This window comes from Ylistrum balloti, unplaced genomic scaffold (genome assembly GCF_031769215.1).
Source record: "Ylistrum balloti isolate Yb309-2 unplaced genomic scaffold, AGI_CSIRO_Ybal_v1 Utg370010, whole genome shotgun sequence".
NCBI classification, from domain to species: Eukaryota; Metazoa; Mollusca; class Bivalvia; order Pectinida; family Pectinidae; genus Ylistrum; species Ylistrum balloti.
In genome coordinates, this window is record NW_026782083.1 from 3,047,879 (window position 1) to 3,069,373 (window position 21,495).

At 34.9% G+C, this 21,495-nt stretch overlaps 1 protein-coding gene across 1 annotated transcript; it reads right to left on the bottom strand.

The window, feature by feature from the left end:
* Positions 1–1,066: 1,066 nt before the first annotated feature.
* LOC132548461 (ESF1 homolog) lies at positions 1,067–21,413 on the bottom strand. The gene is made up of 12 exons (XM_060212333.1): positions 21,331–21,413; positions 18,818–18,893; positions 16,271–16,362; positions 13,047–13,181; positions 12,574–12,682; positions 11,376–11,484; positions 10,921–10,998; positions 9,981–10,045; positions 6,302–6,463; positions 5,711–5,806; positions 5,263–5,384; positions 1,067–4,362 (listed from the first exon to the last, which is right to left on the bottom strand). The coding sequence occupies exons 2-12, from the start codon at positions 18,888–18,890 to the stop codon at positions 4,201–4,203; spliced, it is 1,203 nt and encodes a 400-aa protein (XP_060068316.1). The 5' UTR covers positions 18,891–18,893; positions 21,331–21,413; the 3' UTR covers positions 1,067–4,200.
* Between the last annotated feature and the right edge of the window lie 82 nt (positions 21,414–21,495).

Consider the following 21,495-nt stretch of genomic DNA (forward strand, 5'->3'; position numbering starts at 1 on the left):
CACTGACCCTAGAAGTGAACACATTACCATCCTTATCTACCAACATTATAGTTTTACATAGTTAGATTCACTTAAGCCAAGTTTTCCTAAAACAGTATACACTTTATAAACTGAGGTAGTATGTACACAGCTCTTGTAAACTAACTGTAGGCAGCAGACTGCAAGTGAGAGTATGTTTTGTATGTAACTCTTACATTCCTTTGATATTAGTTTTGGGAGAATTGAAAATCATTCTAGACATCATTAAATACCGATATAAACTGAATACAGGTGGAAAAATTCAACCAACATACCCTAGATATACCAGCCAAAAAGGATTAATACAATCCATGACTGTGTCAAAAGAGCCATCACATATCCTTCTCTACACCCATTAAAAAACATCTTTATTTCCTTTGAACACAGGATGACAACGTCCACCACATTCTCTGAATTGACCAGTCCAAAATGGTGACTATGTTGAAAAAGGTCTTCATGGATGTTCTCTATATATATATATATATATATATATATATATATATATATATATCAGTCACAGTCATTATATGTCTCCTAAATATATCAATCACAAAGTCATTATATGTCTCCTAAATATGTCAGTCACAGAGTCATTATATGTCTCCTAAATTATCAGTCAGTCATTTTATGTCTCCTAAATATGTCAGTCACAAAGTCATTATATGTCTCCTAAATATGTCAGTCACAGTCATTATATGTCTCCTAAATTATCAGTCAGTCATTTTATGTCTCCTAAATATATCAGTCAGTCATTATATGTCTCCTAAATATGTCAGTCACAGAGTCATTATATGTCTCCTAAATATATCAGTCAGTCATTTTATGTCTCCTAAATATATCAGTCAGTCATTATATGTCTCCTAAATATGTCAGTCACAGAGTCATTATATGTCTCCTAAATATATCAGTTAGAGTCATTATATGTCTCCTAAATATATCAGTCACAGAGTCATTATATGTCTCCTAAATATATCAGTTACAGAGTCATTATATGTCTCCTAAATATATCAGTCAGTCATTATATGTCAGTCACAGTCATTATAGTCATTATATGTCTCCTAAATATATCAGTCAGTCATTATATGTCTCCTAAATATATCAATTACAGAGTCATTATACTTCCCTGTTGAGCAATCTATTTTAGTGTAAACAAATTGTGACAAAAATAATTAATGCCCGAAGTTGCTATTTCACAAACAGTATGGAGATATATCTATTTTAACACAACTCTTTCTAATATGTGTAATAGATTAAATAGTAAACAATTTTTAATAAAAAAGATATTAATTAAAGATTATCATGATATAATTAATTCTCAAATTCTATAACACACACCAAATTCAGCACATACATAAAACATAGCTTTTATACCATGTAACAGTTACAATCTCATTTACCAGAACTCTTCAGACATTGTGTACTGTCCAAAAACCTGACTCCAATATCTAAAATAATAATTAATAATAATAAAAAAAAAAAAACCACAAAAAAGTGAACAGATACGAATTCACTACAAATATATCCTTTTCAGTAAAAAATTTCTTTGTTCAATGGACCTCCCACTTTCCTGTAACTGTCAAACAATGTTGTTTCAACTAAAATTTAACTCTAAACTGATTTCTATTTCAATTGTCTTAGATTATTAGCCTATCAAATGTTTATTTGTGATAGAAGACAACTAAAACATACATTAAAACAAAAAACCTTGTTTTTACTTAGGGCTATTCCAGTTAACATCTTTCCCATACCTGGACTCCTGGTTTTGTTTAGGTGTATCGCCCAGTAAACATCTTTCCCATACCTGGACTCCTGGTTTTGTTTAGGTGTATCGCCCAGTAAACATCTTTCCCATACCTGGACTTCAGGTTTTGTTTAGGTGTATCGCCCAGTAAACATCTTTCCCATACCTGGACTCCTGGTTTTGTTTAGGTGTATCGCCCAGTAAACATCTTTCCCATACCTGGACTCCTGGTTTTGTTTAGGTGTATCGCCCAGTAAACATCTTTCCCATACCTGGAGTCCTGGTTTTGTTTAGGTGTATCGCCCAGTAAACATCTTTCCCATACCTGGACTCCTGGTTTTGTTTAGGTGTATCGCCCAGTAAACATCTTTCCCATACCTGGACTCCTGGTTTTGTTTAGGTGTATCGCCCAGTAAACATCTTTCCCATACCTGGACTCCAGGTTTTTTTTAGGTGTATCGCCCAGTAAACATCTTTCCCATAACTGGATTCCTGGTTTTGTTTAGGTGTATCACCCAGTAAACATCTTTCCCATAACTGGACTCCTGGTTTTGTTTAGGTGTATCGCCCAGTAAACATCTTTCCCATAACTGGACTCCTGGTTTTGTTTAGGTGTATCGCCCAGTAAACATCTTTCCCATACCTGGACTCCTGGTTTTGTTTAGGTGTACCGCCCAGTTAACATCTTTCCCATACCTGGACTCCTGGTTTTGTTTAGGTGTATCGCCCAGTAAACATCTTTCCCATACCTGGACTCCTGGTTTTGTTTAGGTGTATCGCCCAGTAAACATCTTTCCCATAACTGGACTCCTGGTTTTGTTTAGGTGTATCGCCCAGTAAACATCTTTCCCATAACTGGACTCCTGGTTTTGTTTAGGTGTATCGCCCAGTAAACATCTTTCCCATACCTGGATTCCTGGTTTTGTTTAGGTGTACCGCCCAGTAAACATCTTTCCCATACCTGGACTCCAGGTTTTTTTTAGGTGTACCGCCTATGGAATTTTACTAATAATTTGCCTAGAGGAAATAGGAAGGAAACCTAACCATGGTTAGAAGTGACTTATTTTGGAGTCCTCGGTCAAGCAGATGTTTTACTGGAATGGCCCTCAGCACAATCTGTTTGGACAAAAATGACATTTCAGTCTAATCATTGGTTAATTTTATAAGAAATCTAATCTAGTTTCTAAAATGTCAAGTTCTCTATGACATTGTATATATTCTCTATCAATCGTACACAGCATGCTAACTCTTTCAAGCTTTATCTACACACATAATTTGATTCTATATTTTGTTACACAAAAGAAGTGCAAGAAATTGACTTGTAATCGTCAATCTTTCACAACTGTTCATTAACAACACAGTATCATAGTAATCACGGTTTGCAATTTAAGATGATTTTTCACAAATTCACTGTATACCTAATCTCAATGAACATTAGCACTCTCAACAACCAAGTGTAATCCGTAGTTCCACAACGATGGTCTGGGTATAAAACACAAGAAAACAGCCGTAAATCGGAGTAATTTAGGCATATGACAAAGGTTTATGACACTTGTATGTGCCACTCTACCCTGTAAAGAGGTTCGTTTAAACATAATTTGGCAACAGTAGGTAAAAATTATACAGTATTTATGTCCCTGACCAGGAGACACGTGGAATGGATGAGAAAAATACCAGTGGTGGGCTAACAAGATCTGACTGTAGGATAAGAGATCAAAGTATACTTAAATTTCTACACATTGTAAAGACCACCATACACATGTGATCAGTCTTAAAAAGATCTCTCTATAGTTGGGTATATGTACACAACTTTTATTACTTCTCTGTTAAGGAGATCTCTGTATGTAAACCCTACACTGGTCCTATAACTGGTGTCGTCTTAAGATCTCTCTATAGTTGGGTATATGTACACAACTTTTATTACTTCTCTGTGACCGAGATCTCTGTATGTAAACCCTACACTGGTCCTATAACTGGTGTCGTCTTAAGATCTCTCTATAGTTGGGTATATGTACACAACTTTTATTACTTCTCTGTAAAGGAGATCTCTGTATGTAAACCCTACACTGGTCCTATAACTGGTGTCGTCTTAAGATCTCTCTATAGTTGGGTATATGTACACAACTTTTATTACTTCTCTGTGACCGAGATCTCTGTACGTAAACCCTACACTGGTCCTATAACTGGTGTTAGCTAACAAGATCTTTCATTAGTTCTGTATACTTATACATCTTTCATTACTTCTCTGTAAAGAAGATCTCTCCATATGTATGAACTAACAATAAAACCTACACTGGTCCTCTAACTTATGTTGTCTTTAACAAATCATGAAGAGGACCGTCTCTTTACAGCCTGTTTTTCAGCCAAGTAATTTTTAAGGTAAAATCAATGACTAAAAGTAGAAAGGTACGATAAACTTCTCCTCAAACAATGATGTATGTTCACTTGTTGTAACTATCTTTATTGAGGGTTGGACGTTGAAAGTCACCGGTATTGAGCCTTGGGCGTGGTCGGTCCCCAAAGATGTAGCGTTCATCATTTGTAATACTCTGGGCAAGCGCCTGCATGGAGGCTGCTATCTGGTCAGGGTCGCTTGGGGTCAACTGCAAGGACAAATGATTTTAGATACACATGTATGGTTTTCTTGCATACTTGTATTACACAAGTTCCATGTTACAAATAAATATATATAACCATATAACAAAACAATTGGAATGACACTACATCATCACAGTAAAAATATCCAAGCATTCTGGTCAGCTGTCTTTAGCTGAATGTCCAATAATATCATAAATGTACAATTGTCAGATATGAAAGAGATAGGAAGAAAAAATTTGAAACTTTGGAATTACAAAATACAGTATTAACTATAGATCTCTTATGATTTTTACTGTTTAGTATATCTATTGTCATACCTGTTGAGTATGTGTTTTTTTATCAGACTTAACAATTGATAGGTAACAATGGTAATTGAACTTACAGCCTTGTCACTATCTTGGAGTGCCATCATCCAGTTTGGTCCTAATCCAGCTTGAAATTATTTGTTGGTAACTCCAATAACAGTACCTACCTTGTCACTATCTGTGGCACCACCATCCAATCAGGTTCTATTCCAGATTGAAACTATTCCTATGTAACTACAATTATACTACCTACCTTGTCACTATCTGTGGCACCACCATCCAGTCAGGTTCTATTCCAGACTGAAACTATTCCTATGTAACTACAATTATACTACCTACCTTGTCACTATCTGTGGCACCACCACCATCCAGTCAGGTTCTATTCCAGATTAAAACTATTCCTATGTAACTACAATTATACTACCTACCTTGTCACTATCTGTGGCGCCATCATCCAGTCAGGTTCTATTCCAGATTAAAACTATTCCTATGTAACTACAATTATACTACCTACCTTGTCACTATCTGTGGCGCCATCATCCAGTCAGGTTCTATTCCAGATTAAAACTATTCCTATGTAACTACAATTATACTACCTACCTTGTCACTATCTGTGGCGCCATCATCCAGTCCAGTCCTGTTCCAGATCGGCACAGAAATAGGCATAGAAGAGGAGTAGATGGAAGATTTAACCGGTGCCACTGTCCTGGTCTTAGTTGATCCTTTCAAGGGAGATAATTCACTATGTATATCCTACCCAGTACAATACATGTCAAACAACTTCAACAACTATGTATATCCCACCCAGTACAATACATGTCTTAACAACTTCAACAACTAGAACTAAAAGGTCGTAGTGACCTAATCAGTCAGTATCACGGAGAAGAACATGGTATACAAACCATAATATATAATATAGATATGTATATTTACTCTCCATATTTCTGACAAACCATCAGCCAACTCATTACCATGGAATTAAACGATTTATAATTTTAAAGGTACTTCCTATCTTACTATGACTTTCTCAAAAGTGAAAATGACTTACTTTCCTCTTCCTCGTCATCTTCATCTTCATCCTCATCTTCCGAGGAGTAGAAAGGTTCTTGTCCATCCCCCCCATCATCATCCAACATAAACATACCTAAAACAACATATTCTAGTACAACTGAACTCTTTATCTGATGAGTCTCTGTATACAGTACTACACTATATCCTGGAAAGTTAGGATTTAATCTTAAGTATATATTAAAGTTTCAATGTGCAGTCTGTATATGAAATTTATGTAAATTATGTTCAATAAAGTTTTAAAAACTGCCTACAAAATAGCTTCTTTAGGTTTAAAACCTTTTTTTTCACAATGAATAATTGTATTTATTCAATGGAACTGAAACGTGGTACTACATGAAAATCCAGCAGACAAAATAACTTTGGGAAAGAAATTAACACAAGTTCTATGCTTGTTTTTCCATCCCATTTGTTAAATATGTGTTTTTGAATACAAAAAAAGGTTGTTTAAACTAAGGGGAGATAATATTTTAGTTCTTCCCATTCAATATTTTGAACAAGCAACCTAGAACTTTAACTACCTGGATGCTAGGATCTTATAGGCACTGACAGACATCCAGACGTAACATACCTTCCGAGTCTGGATTTTCCTGGTACTCGCTAATGGAATGGATTTTTGGCACAGGAGATGACTTTGTCCTGCTGATGTTTAGATGCTTAGAACCAGGGACAGCCACAGCAGAGGAAGAAATGCCAACTGATTTCCTGTCCAACTTCCTCCCATCTCCAGATCCTATATGAACATGTTTAGACAAAATTCCAACTGATCTGACTATAATACAGACAGAATGATCTGACTTTACATCACAAACTGATCTGACTTTAAACCAGACAAACTGATCTGACTTAACATCACAAACTGATCTGACCTTACATCACAAACAGACAGATCTGACCTTACATCACAAACAGACTGATCTGACCTTACATCACAAACAGACTGATCTGACTTAACATCACAAACAGACTGATCTGACTTAACATCACAAACAGACAGATCTGACCTTACATCACAAACTGATCTGACCTTACATCACAAACAGATCTGACCTTACATCACAAACAGACTGATCTGACCTTACATCACAAACAGACAGATCTGACCTTACATCACAAACAGACTGATCTGACTTAACATCACAAACAGACTTATCTGACCTTATATCACAAACAAACTGATCTGACCTTACATCAGACAGACATATCTGATTTGACACCGATATGATTTTACATCACAAACAGAAAGATCCGACCCTACATCACAAACAGACTGATCTGACCTTACATCATAAACTGACTGATCAGATTTTGCATCACAGACTGATCTGACCTTACATCACAAACAGACTGATCTGACTTTACATCTCAAACAGACTGATCTGACCTTACATCACAAACAGACAGATCTGACTATACATCAAAAACTGACTGATCTGACCTTACATCACAAACAGACTGATCTGACGTTACATCATAAACTGACTGATCTGACCTTACATCACAAACAGACTGATCTGACCTTACATCATCTGACTGATCGGATTTTACATCACAAACAGACTGATCTGACCTTACATCAGACAGACATATCTGATTTGACACCGATATGATTTTACATCACAAACAGACATATCCGACCCTACATCACAAACAGACTTATCTGACTTAACATCTCAAACAGACTGATCTGACCTTACATCACAAACAGACTGATCTGACTTAACATCACAAACAGACTGATCTGACCTTACATCACAAACAGACTGATCTGACCTTACATCACAAACAGACTGATCTGACTTAACATCACAAACAGACTGATCTGACTTAACATCACAAACAGACTGATCTGACCTTACATCACAAACAGACTTATCTGACTTAACATCACAAACAGACTTATCTGACTTAACATCACAAACAGACTGATCTGACTTAACATCTCAAACAGACTGATCTGACCTTACATCACAAACAGACTGATCTGACTTTACATCACAAACAGACTGATCTGACCTTACATCACAAACAGACTGATCTGACTTTACATCACAAACAGACTGATCTGACCTTACATCACAAACAGACTGTTCTGACTTAACATCACAAACAGACTGATCTGACCTTACATCACAAACATCTGACTTTACATCACAAACAGACTGATATCTGATCATAAACTGACTGATCTGACTTACATCACAAACAGACTGATCTGACTGACCTTACATCACAAACAGATCTGACCTTACATCACAAACATCTGACCTGATCTGACTTACATCACAAACAGACTGACTGATCCGATTTTACATCACAAACAGACTGATCTGACCTTACATCACAAACAGACTGATCTGACCTTACATCACAAACAGACTGATCTGACTTTACATCACAAACAGACTGATCTGACCTTACATCACAAACAGACTGATCTGACCTTACATCACAAACAGACTGATCTGACTTAACATCACAAACAGACTGATCTGACCTTACATCACAAACAGACTGATCTGACTTTACATCACAAACAGACTGATTTGACCTTATATCACAAACAAACTGATCTGACCTTACATCAGACAGACATATCTGATTTGACACCGATATGATTTTACATCACAAACAGAAAGATCCGACCCTACATCACAAACAGACTGATCTGACCTTACATCACATAATAACATCACAAACAGACTGATCTGACATATCATCACAAACAGACTGATCTGACCTTACATCACAAACAGACTGATCTGACTTACATCATACATCACAGACTGATCTGACCTTACATCACAAACAGACTGATCTGACTTTACATCTCAAACAGACTGATCTGACCTTACATCACAAACAGACAGATCTGACTATACATCATAAACTGACTGATCTGACCTTACATCACAAACAGACTGATCTGACTTTACATCATAAACTGACTGATCTGACCTTACATCACAAACAGACTGATCTGACCTTACATCATAAACTGACTGATCGGATTTTACATCACAAACAGACTGATCTGACCTTACATCAGACAGACATATCTGATTTGACACCGATCTGACTTTACATCACAAACAGACTTATCTGACTTAACATCACAAACAGACTGATCTGACCTTACATCACAAACAGACTTATCTGACTTAACATCACAAACAGACTTATCTGACTTAACATCTCAAACAGACTGATCTGACCTTACATCACAAACAGACTGATCTGACTTAACATCACAAACAGACTGATCTGACCTTACATCACAAACAGACTGATCTGACCTTACATCACAAACAGACTGATCTGACCTTACATCACAAACAGACTTATCTGACTTAACATCACAAACAGACTGATCTGACCTTACATCACAAACAGACTGATCTGACCTTACATCATAAACTGACTGATCTGACTTTACATCACAAACAGACTGATCTGACATTACATCACAAACAGACTGATCTGACTTATCATCACAAACAGACTGATCTGACCTTACATCATAAACTGACTGATCCGATTTTACATCACAAACAGACTGATCTGACCTTACATCATAAACTGACTGATCTGACCTTACATCACAAACAGACTGATCTGACTTTACATCACAAACAGACTGATCTGACCTTACATCATAAACTGACTGATCCGATTTTACATCACAAACAGACTGATCTGACTTAACATCTCAAACAGACTGATCTGACTTAACATCACAAACAGACAGATCTGACTTAACATCACAAACAGACTGATCTGACCTTACATCACAAACAGACTGATCTGACTTAACATCACAAACAGACAGATCTGACATTACATCACAAACAGACTGATCTGACTTATCATCTCAAACAGACTGATCTGACCTTGTATCACAAACAGACTTATCTGACTTAACATCACAAACAGACAGATCTGACCTTACATCACAAACAGACTGATCTGACTTAACATCACAAACAGACTGATCTGACCTTACATCACAAACAGACTGATCTGACTTAACATCACAAACAGACAGATCTGACATTACATCACAAACAGACTGATCTGACTTATCATCTCAAACAGACTGATCTGACCTTATATCACAAACAGACTGATCTGACTTAACATCACAAACAGACAGATCTGACCTTACATCACAAACAGACTGATCTGACTTAACATCACAAACAGACTTATCTGACTTTACATCAGGATTTTGATGCTTTCACTTTACGTACCTTGATTCCTTTTCCCTCCAACATTTGCATCCTCTGACTGACTCTTAGCAGCTGTCAGAAGTAAACTGAAAAACCAACAAATTCTCCAATTATAAGCCAAGTAGTTTGGTACAATAGAAATATTTTGAAGTAAAATGATAATTGATTCTCTAATCCTCAAGCTATATATTTTCTTCCTGTCAATTATGAATCCTTCAACAACAAAGAGAATGCATGTAAAAAGTGAATATTTTTTAGCTACGTGTACAGTGCAATAGTCATGATAGTATTGCTTATCATTCTAACAGGCTTTCAATTCTTCACGAATTTGACTTCAATGCTTTTGTTAACATTTCATTTTAGTTAAAGTAGAACATGCTAGTCTTATATTCACCTAATTTTTTTCATAAGTAGTTTTTTCTCTTACTTGGCCTCATTTGAATCGATCAAGAGTTTTGTCTAGCAGCTCTTAAATCACTTAACATTAAAGATTTGCCTGTACTAAATTGCTTAAGATCTCTAAGGGTGGTGTTAAAGTGTTAAAGATTTGCCTGTACTAAATTGCTTAAGATCTCTAAGGGTGGTGTTAAAGTGTTAAAGATTTGCCCGTACTGAATTGCTTAAGATCTCTAAGGGTGGTGTTAAAGTGTTAAAGATTTCTATATGAATTCCCTCAGGACAAGTAGTAAGTCTTCTGCTCAGTATACCTTGAATGACTCACTTTTTTAAGCAATTAGAAGCTTCCTTTCCTTCTCTGCCTACCTTCATATATACTAAGGGGGTTACTTTGCAGGGAAGCTTACTTTCATCAGACTAGTATATACAATCAAGAATATATTTTGTGAGAAGAGTTCCTGATACGCATTAGTACATGTGTAAGTAATTTGGAATGTTGCTATATGCTCAGTTCCTCTAGAAGTAATGAACAGGGCACCTGTTTTATAAAATAAAATTTACATACCTGACCATTTTCTTCTTATCATTTCTAACTTTATTCTGCAGTTGTTGAAAACGCTCACGTTCTTCTTCCTCATATGTTCTACAGCCAAAAATCAAGAAACAATGTGTTACCAATCCATGCATTTCATTTACTGTTACATGGTTCCAAAACTAAGTACACTGAATCACAGAGATGTAGGTAAATAGTGGTCTGAAAAAAATCTGAAAAAAAACTAAATACTCATAGGTATAATTGTATAGGACTATTTTGTACATATAGTAGAAAAAAAATATTGATTTCATTTTAAATTTGTAAAAAAATAAAATTATATTCTAATTCTGATTGATATCCGACTGATTTTGACCAATTTCTCACTAATCCTGGCTGATTTCTGACTAATTATGGCAGGTGTCTGACCAATCATGGCTCTAACTGGTTCCGACTCTGGCTAATCCTGACAGACTAGTTACACTTACCGGATCCTTTCTTCCATAGCAGATTCCTCCTGTAGTAAATAGCTACTCAAGTGCTGCTGTATGTTATTGAGCTGAGATTGTAGAGATTCATAGTTACGGGAAGACGAATCTAAAATCATTTAAAATATACTTAATATACACACATACATATATCTTCTTAGTGTTAAATGAAGCTGGACATGTTTGATGCTGGTTAGTTTGTCTGTTAGTTCCATTAATGTATACTTTGTTCTGATACGAGAATGTGACATTATATATTTGAATGGACCAAGGTTTACATGACTGGTGTCATCGATGAAGCAGATGCTTCAACTCCCAGAACACCTGGTCTTATTCTCCTTGTACTTTTTTGGAGTCTCTATGTAAATCTTTCTTTTGTTCATATCTTGCTCTAGTTTAATTGAATTTAAGCTTGGATTATGATTATGTTGACTTGTTGGTATTTTTTTGTTGTTTTTTCTTGCAACATATAAAGTTCAAAGTTCATATCTTAATTACAAAATGTACTTAACATGACAACCAGAAGCAATCATATGTCTCTAAATATCTGTTCTGTTTTCACTTCATGTAAAACGCTAGTAAGGAATGGACAAATTAATTGACATACCAAGAACATCACAACATCTATTCAAGAAGTTATGAGGGTTTTCAAATCAGACCCTAGCTTTACTTAAATTTCCTGTAAAAGGCCCACAGCTATCGATGTATACGTTAGATCTGATATGAAACAATCACATAACTTTTGCCACATCTGTAAATGTTGACCAGCCCTGTTGTTCTTAAGCCTAACTAACCTTGATTCAATTACCTTCTATCGTTTCTCCTTTGTCCCAAATATAATCTAAATACTACAATGTTGTTTCTTACCAATTCCTTTTCTGTTTTCCAAAGATATTTTAAATATCAAATTTTCATAAAGTTTGGAGTGGAATGAATTGAAAGATTCACTGAGTATATACAATAAACCCCGAAACAAGTATGTGTAACATAAAGAGGATAATGTAACAAGATTTGGTCTGATATGGTTAAGTTATTAAAATGGCTGGAAATATCAATAGCTGAAAATTTATCATGTATAACATTACTTTCCAGGATATCTGCAAATATATGACAAATAATATGTACAACAAATTATAAATTAAATAAATAGCATCTGGACATAAATTTCAAAAGAGGTTAAAGAAAAAGCCTTTTATACCTGGCATGCTGCCCGAATGGATATCAGTTTCCGGCGTTGTCATGACAATACCAAACACCTGGGAGAAGTCCTGTGACTGATGAAGCCTCTCTATCACCAGTGAATCTGTCTGTAAAATAAAATGAAAACATTGCTATGTTTGATTCAATACCGGTGTGTCCATTCATAATCTCAAATGATACTTCTGAATTTGCAATTTTTTAATTTCAAATTCTAATATTAATAACCAAGAAGACACAGTACCAAGACTGGTCATTAATGACAACGGGTCTGTATTGCTCACCAACGTAGAAACTCATAAAAAGATTTCGTTGGAATTTTTTATCAAACAACATTCAACCTTACTCTAATCTGAACATCACTTTTTTCAGTATTTCATGTCTTACATATCAGACAAGTGTTTAGTTACTTAAATGTCTTCAAAAACAAAATCACAAAACTGTACCAAGCAGCTGTAAGATGCTGATTATTACCTGAAGCATATCACTGACCAGTACTTTGGGAGGTCTGTTCTTAGTACAAACTGCATGAGTGTCAATTCCACAGCTTAGACAGCGATGTAACACCCAGTCACCACACTGTCGCTTGTGGAACAAGTAGGACTGTTCCTGGAAAGGGGACGACAATTCTTTAAATTACAGAAAAAATTAAAGTCAATAACAAGGACAGTGAAATCATACTCAGCAAAGATTAGCAGTGACGTAATGACCTTAGGAGTCTTTGGATAAGATTTCCTGGACTCAAGCTTTTCCTGTTGTCTACAGTTTGGGTTATATCAAATTGATCTCTTTCTAATGAGAATCAGGCAGTGCTGATTAGAGGTATACTGTTTAATCTAGCAAGCTGCTTACCGTCGTCTTATTCCTTCATGATTAGTAATACTATAGAAGTATAAGCTAGGTAAAAATATAGAAGCTGGTATGACAATCTGCTAGCAATTTTATAAAGCAAACTACACAGGTTTCAGAAAATGAAAATTAATTTTGAAGATAGAGAATGGGATACAAAGGGCAGATATTGTAGATAACATTGTTCTGATAAAATAGCTCTCCAACTGTTTGAAACTTTACCTATCTAAGGAGATAATTATATAGCAATGGGGTTAAAAATAGATATAGCATTGTTCTAGAGCTGGCTGGCACTGACATGTACTTAAACATTTATGACCTGACAGCTGTAGCCTACACAAGCAATATCTATATAACAATATCAACACTATCAAATTTAAATACAAAATGAACGTGTAAATATTCAGACCCCCAAGTGAGTTAAATAATTAAATTTACTAAATTAGTTCATGAATATAATTGTATCAATGTATACTTATAAACATCAAGACAGCCAGAAAAGATTGAACTGGTACAAGGGGTTAATTGACTTAACACAGAGTTAAATTAAACATATAGCATCACACCAATAAAATGATAATCTGTTATACAACTTGAATTTGTATATTATGAAACTGCTGACCTGGTAAATCTTTAGAATGTATATGGTTGTACTTACTTACTACAGAATGAAAACAAATATCCTAGTATTCTTTAAATCTATTTTCTTTCACACAGACTCACAGTGACAACTTTTATACCACATCCTGATCTAGCTGATGAACTTCCTGGTGGTAAAGCTAGGATAACCTTGACATTTACAGGTATTGACAGGGGCTCCTTGTATTATGGAGTGTTTGTAACAAATGATACACCTGGGTATTCTACAAAAGTGTGTACTATGTACCTGATAACAACTGTACATGTGACCTGGAACAGTTATCTACACTACTGAAGATACTACACAAAACAGAGCAGCCCTTCAAAGTCTCGTTACTTTAATTCATCAATAAATTCATAAATGGTATTTCAAAAATTCTGGGCATCCAAGATGTTGTCTTAAAACTTTGATGAAATCAATGTAACCTTCAAAACTCCATGAAAGCTCTGAAAATTCTACATTATAATTTTTTAACCCTTTCTATTCCCATCAAACAAAGTTGGTAGGGGATATTCAAATAGGTTCCTTCCATCCGTCCGCATGATATCTTTTGAAGGACTAGTAGGATTTGATGAAACTTGATTGGTTCACTTGTTACCTTAATCCCTTACCCATGTTCAATTAATGGCAAATCTTAAGTACACTTTATGACGCTGATGTGACTTGATTGGCTGATTTCTATAATCAGTCTGGGATGCTGCCTTCCACATGAAATCTTTTGAAGGACTGGTAGGATTTTGATTAAACTTGGTTGGCACACTTGTTACCTTAATCCTTTGCCCAAGTTCAATTAACAGCAAATTCTGCACATATTTAATGAGTCTGCTGTGACCTGATCAGCTGATATTTTTTATCACTCTTGGATGCTGTTTTCTGAATGATATCTTTTGAAGGATTGGTCAGATTTTGATAAAACTTGCTTGTTACACTTGTTACTATAATCCCTTGTCCAAGTTCCATTAACAGCAAATTCCGCAAATAATGAGAATGCTGTGATTTCCACATATCTTTTGAAGGACTGGTAGGATTTTGAAGAAACTTGATTGGTACACTTATCACCTTAATCCCCTGTCCTTGTTCGATTAATGGCAAATTCCCAGAATAAATAATTAGGTTGCTGTGACCTGATTGACTAATTTCTTCGATCACTTTATTGGAAATCTTTCTGCACATTATCTTTTGAAGGAATGATAAGATTTCTGTACAAATTTACTTTGCATACTTAATACCTAAAGTCCTTGTTCTGGTTTGATATCAGGAAATTCTATGAATATTTTAGGGGACTGCTGTGATCTGATTGGCCGATATCTTTCAGCGCTCTTACTGATTCTTTTCTGCACATTAGCTTTAAAAGGAAAAAATAAATCATGATAAGACTTGCTTGGTAGATTGTTACCTTAATCCCTTGTCTAAGTGTGACTATTGGCACATTCTGTGCATATTTGATAAGGCTGCTGTGATCTGATTGGCCGATATCTTTTCCTGTTTTCCATGTTGCTCACTTTAAATGTCTATATTTTACAAATGAACATGGGCAGAGGATCTTGATGACTATGTCCTTGCTTTAGGTTGAAAAATGTTTTTGTATTTCTTGTAAATAAGCTTGATTTTTAATTCCTGCTAAGTATGTACATATCCTTAAAGTAACTTATCATGTCTGTAATTTTTTAAACATGAAGGAAATATTTTGAGACACTATGCAATAAGATTAATGATTTCTTCAGTTCTTAAAAAATAAAACAATAAACAAGACATGCCAGATGGCTTATAGCATCCACCATAATACAGTCTTCATAAGTCTAATCTTTCCCATTCTGTTTTTTCTTCTATCCTTTAATTTTCTCTGAACACTGAATATGGGCAAAAAGGCACAGAGGGAAACCTAGTATACACAGTTAAAAATCACTCCAGTACTTCAACAAATATTGACAGCAAACTTTAAATGTCAAAATCACTTTTGTTGTTATCAGTGTCAAAAGAAAATTTAAATTTCACATGAGAAAGGAAGACATCAAGGATAAAATGTAAAACTTAAAGCCCACTAAAACTACATATATATTATAGACACAATTATCAAAAAACATGTTTATTTATCAGTTGCGATTTTTTCACAATGCAGCATTACTGTTAATGCTGATGTGCAAAACTGATTTCGTGCAGAGTAGTTCAGATGGGCACAACTACAATATGTTTGTCTTCATTCACCTACCTGTGATAAACCTCCATCTGTTATCTCGATTTCATCCAGTTTCTTCTGGAAAAAATCATATTGGTAATGTTCCTTCGTCAGACCTGCAATATCTATAGAGAAAGAAATAAACAATATATTAATTATAAGTGGTGTATATAGCCGTTCAGGATTTAATGACAAAACACTGAACTTACATGACCAATGCTGATAATAATAAATCCTTACAAAACAAAACACAAAATATTGACAATCACATGATATTTATAGAGAGATCCAAGCTCAAATACTTTATACATATACAAAGTAAGATGTTAAATAGAAGGAATGTCAAAGACTTGACAAATTTCATTCTATAGGATAAGAAAAGCATGCAACATTATTAATTTTCAAAGTTTATGCCTACATGAGGATCACGCTAATACATGTGTCTGACAGTAATGATGTAAGCATGAAATTGAATGACAAATAAACATTTTATGTCTTAGTGCTGTCATTCTGCATTAGCACATACCCACCTCTACATTTACCAGCACATATAACGTGAGATCACAAACAACAGCATAACATTAGGATTCCCCCACCCACCAACCAACAGTTGAAAAAGGGTTAAAAAATAATACCCTTAAATAAAGTGGTTACAACATTAAATCAATGTTTTCATGTCTGAATATTAGCTCATGCAACTTCCAACATAATTTCTTTACGAATAGCAGTCTAGCGGAAACAGAGCCAATTTTCACCATTTGCCTGAAGTAAGGCTGCTTCATTTGCCATTTTCTGTTGCTGACGATACTTGCTCCCTGTTCATTTTGTTCTTTATTTCTAAACTGACTTAGATTTTAGTGATCTTATGGATAATCTCTTTCAACAAATAAGTTTATAATTAACTACAAGAAACCTTGTCAAAATTCTAGAAAGATTGCTGGATGTCATACCTTAATCTTAACCCAACTTCTGGCTTTTATTAAAAGTTTGTTAACTACACATGTTTCGGCAGAATCATCTATCAACATCATATAAGCTTGCAACTGTTCAATTGTTAATTTACAATTTCCTGATTGGTTGTATGTTTATTTTTTAACTTCCATTTATGTTTTTATGCTATCCTGGTATTTGCAGTTGACTAGCTTCACCACCTCTTTGGTTAAGGAAACCCCTCTAAAATTTAGTGCTGATAACATTATGCAATATTTTTGAAAATGAGGCTATTAATGTTGTAAACACAAACACTTGATCGTAGACAGATATGATAGAGCAAGTAGTGACAGAGTAAGTTACATGTGGTTTTTCAGCTCCAGATTTTGTTATGGGGGTGGCAAATGTTATTTGATAACCCAAGTCAATTCAGAACAAGTACTAATTGTAATGAGGACCATTACAAATGTCCCACAAACGACCCCTTCAGCAGTAAATGATCACAATAATCAGACCTGCAGTCATGCAAAACATGGACTACGCCATTTTGCTCCTACAGTGCCACCTAATACATATATACCAATTTTCACGAAAATCAGACAATATCTAAAATTTGGCAAAATTTTGACCACAGCTGACCACTCAGATGACCAACTGGAAAAATTCAAGTGGCCTGCACTCCACCACGCATGTATCAATATGTGTGTAAAGTTTTGTTAAATTCCATGCAATAGTTTATGAGAAACGTGTCGTAAACCTCACCAGCGGAAGAAAGAGGAAGATATAAGAATAATATAAATAATAATAACTTCGTTTGGGGGACATAATTATGAAAAATTGACAGTAATCACCAACATTGTTTCGTCCTGTTCAGGCTAGAAGGCCTTTCTGTTTATAGGTGACAGTGTTTTGTGCATTTGCGTTATTATATATGACACAAAAAATGTACATATCCAGGCTGTTCATTATCAAATAAAGAGTTCAGTGAAACACAAATGGCATCGTTCATAAGAAGTAAACTTGATATATAAACTCAATAATAAACAAGAGGCCCATGGGCCTTAACGGTCATCTGACAAAAAGCAAGCCAAACTCTAACAACAGTGAGTCTGCTGGTAAAACAGTGGGCTTTATTCATTTGAATAAACTTGGTAGCCCTTCCTCCAAGCATCCTACAGGCCCAATATCAGCACTCTTGGACTTTTGCTCAAGGTCATTAATTTGAACAAACTTTGTAGGGCTCCATGCCAGCATGCTATGGGCCAAGTATTAGCCCCCTAGGCCTTCTAGTATTTGAGAAGAAGTTTTTTGAATGAAAGGTTTACGGACGACGGACAGCGGACGACGATGGACGACAATGGACGAAGCACGATGGCTATAGTTCGGGTCAGATGACCTAAAAAATCACTAAAAACCTAAACCATGAAATCACTTTAATCAGAAAGAAGACCAACAACAACAGAACTAACCAGAAATAAATTAAGATCCTGTTTGTTCATAATACTCACCTGATCTTCGTGTAAATTAAGGCCTTGGTTTGTCTGTAAATACTCACCAAGTCTAGATGTAAAACTGAAGGCTTGGATAGCTTGTAATACTCACCAGATCTAGATGTAAAATTAAAGTCTCACATTGTCTGTAAATACTCACCAGATCTAGATGTAAAAACGAGGGCCTGGTTCGTCCGTAACTTGAAATTCAAACAGTGACAAGTGAGTAGCATTATCTGAAATGAAATTTGCTGAGGTAAGATAAATGACATAGATGGTCTATAGGATTACCTTAATCACAATAATTTGTGTAAGATTATTCTTGCAAGTCTGGCAAGAACACTGATTCCAAAATTTTGATGAGTCCCAATAACAAGAAATATGGTGGGTTCTAAAAATCTAAATCTCAAAAATCATTGAACAATAAATATAAGATCACTTGCATGGAATGTATTGTCTGACCATTGTACAGTAGAGAAACCAAAATTTATCATTACAATAAGTGAATGGAAATGGCCCATATTTATATTTGAAAACCCTATCCCTCAAATCCATACTAAATACTGTTTAATTGTATATATATACATATATTTAGTTTGTAAAACCAAAAGCTGGCAACAGCTAGTTCTAGCATCTGTTATTAAGGCCCAGAAATAAAGTTGTAATCAATTTTGTAGTCAAATAACACTTCTTACAAAATATTGTTTAGTCTGTTGGGGCCCAAGTTACTACCATAATGTTACGCAGATTGGGATCAGACATCAGAGCAATGTTTTCTATACATGTATGCCCAGTAATTGTGTATTAATTAATACTATGAAATATTTCAATTGTTCATTGACATATTCTTAAGGAACTAATTATTACTAACTCTAGAAGCCCTTAGGCTATACAGATCTTATGTCTAAGTACCTAGTTATTAGGTAAAAAATATCTCTACTGGATGAATTCAAGAACTGAGAAAGCAAGTCTCCTGGAGACAAGGTCCAGGGGCACTTGACAGATTTATGTGCAGATCCTTGTCGTAGCATTTCAGTATATAAGTTTGACAATTATAATATTGGTTGAAGTTACATGGTTAGAATCTTGTCGAGTTTCATGTTGTGGCTCTAGAATTACAAATATTATGCAAGGCCTCCTGGGTATGTTGTATACACCGAAGTCTGAGCCCTGCAGCTTATGATGAAAGCATGTATGTATACACAGCACCAAAAAATTCTGTATTCTACCTTTCATCTACGATTTATTTTTTATTCTCTGGATTTTGTCAGTTAATGAACTGGGATTGGCAACTATTTATAAGGTGTAAAAACAGAGTATCCTAATAAGTAAATTTGTTTTATAAATTTTTGGTCCCATAAAACTTTCAATGTCACTGCTATAAATATACATTTATCCTGCAGCTGACACCACCATTGTTGGAATATGCCTGCCATATATTTTTTTCTGTATTTGGCAGTGACAGAAAACAGTTGTATTTTAGCATGTGTGGTAATTTGACAGAATTATTCTCTAACTTTACTTAACTGTTATGTAATGAAAAATAAAATGCTGAAATAAGAAGTGTTGTTCTGATTAATCGAGTTATTCGAGTATCACTTGTTTGAGATGTTTGATCAATTAATCGAGTAAAGAATCTGTAATTGATCATCGTGATGTATGAAAATAAAGTAGTTAAATATTGAAATTATTTTCAACATTAGTAAAATTATCAAGAAAATAAAACAACATTTGTTTTTATTAAAAAGTATTCTGTGCAATAAGCAAATAACAAACACACAGAAAGATGGTATATTTACAACAGTTTTAGTAATTACCTGAATTGCTGTTAAAACATTACACAAAATACGTATTTAGACTTGAATAATATCCAAAACAGACAATTAAGAATTAATCGATTTTAATCGATCATCGATCGGTTACATAAAGTTGATGATCAATCAGGAAATTTCAACCGATTCCCAACAGTAGAAATAAGCGATTTTACATGTTGTAATGAACAAGTTGATATATGAAAATTCATAAATATTGTTGTTATCTCTGAAGAAGTTTGGAACTATGTTTCCATGCAGTGCAATTATTTTGGCATTCATCATCGGGCAAAATTCATCATTACATCAGTGTCAGGTAAACACAGATTGAACAACAAAACTATTTAAGTTTCAATAGTCTGATTTTCAATCAATGCTGCAGGATAAATAGAATACATGGCCAGTGTCTGATTATATAAACTGAATTAAGGTAGTGTGAAAAAAGACAAAAGTGTCTGTCTGTCCCGAGCCAAAATGCAGCTTATATTTGAAGACATTGACCAGCATGTATTCTCTATGTAGCTCCTGTGACGATAACCTGTTAATGTTGTTGCTGTGATGAACAAATGAAATCGATCGGTCACGAGTGTAGCCCGAGCGATTGCATCGAAAATATGAAACCTAGATTATGGTAAAATAATTCGAATAGATATTAATTGTCATCTGTTTACAGATACATAAACATCAAAATAATGAGAGCTGACCTAGATCAACAGCAGTATGCACAAATCCAAAATTTGGTTTACGTGATAGTTATCACTAGTTCGGCCATAGGAAATTTCCCAAACTTTAAATCTCGAAGACATATTGAATGTGTCATCAAACGAGACAATATGAAAGGCCTATTTGATCGATAGCATACCTGGGTTTTTGTTGTCTTTGTGGTGCTCCTTGTCAACTGGTAAAGCTACGTTGGTGTAGGCCAAACACCAGACAAAATTATGTTGAACTCTGTCAGTTTTTAGGCCTCTTGTTCCATTCGGAAATTACTGCTTGTGTTTCGAATGAAAAGTCTAGAGATGCTCCG

What these genes read in the sequence shown, in the direction of transcription:
- LOC132548461 (XM_060212333.1), bottom strand. Translation starts at nt 18,890, where the DNA reads ATGCTACTCACTTGTCACTGTTTGAATTTCAAGTTACGGACGAACCAG. An exon ending in GGAAAATCCAGACTCGGAAG is followed by an intron (nt 5,807 to 6,301) that starts GTATGTTACGTC and finishes ATGTTGTTTTAG; the next exon opens with GTATGTTTATGTTGGATGAT. An exon ending in GCGCCACAGATAGTGACAAG is followed by an intron (nt 4,363 to 5,262) that starts GTAGGTAGTATA and finishes TTGTCCTTGCAG; the next exon opens with TTGACCCCAAGCGACCCTGA.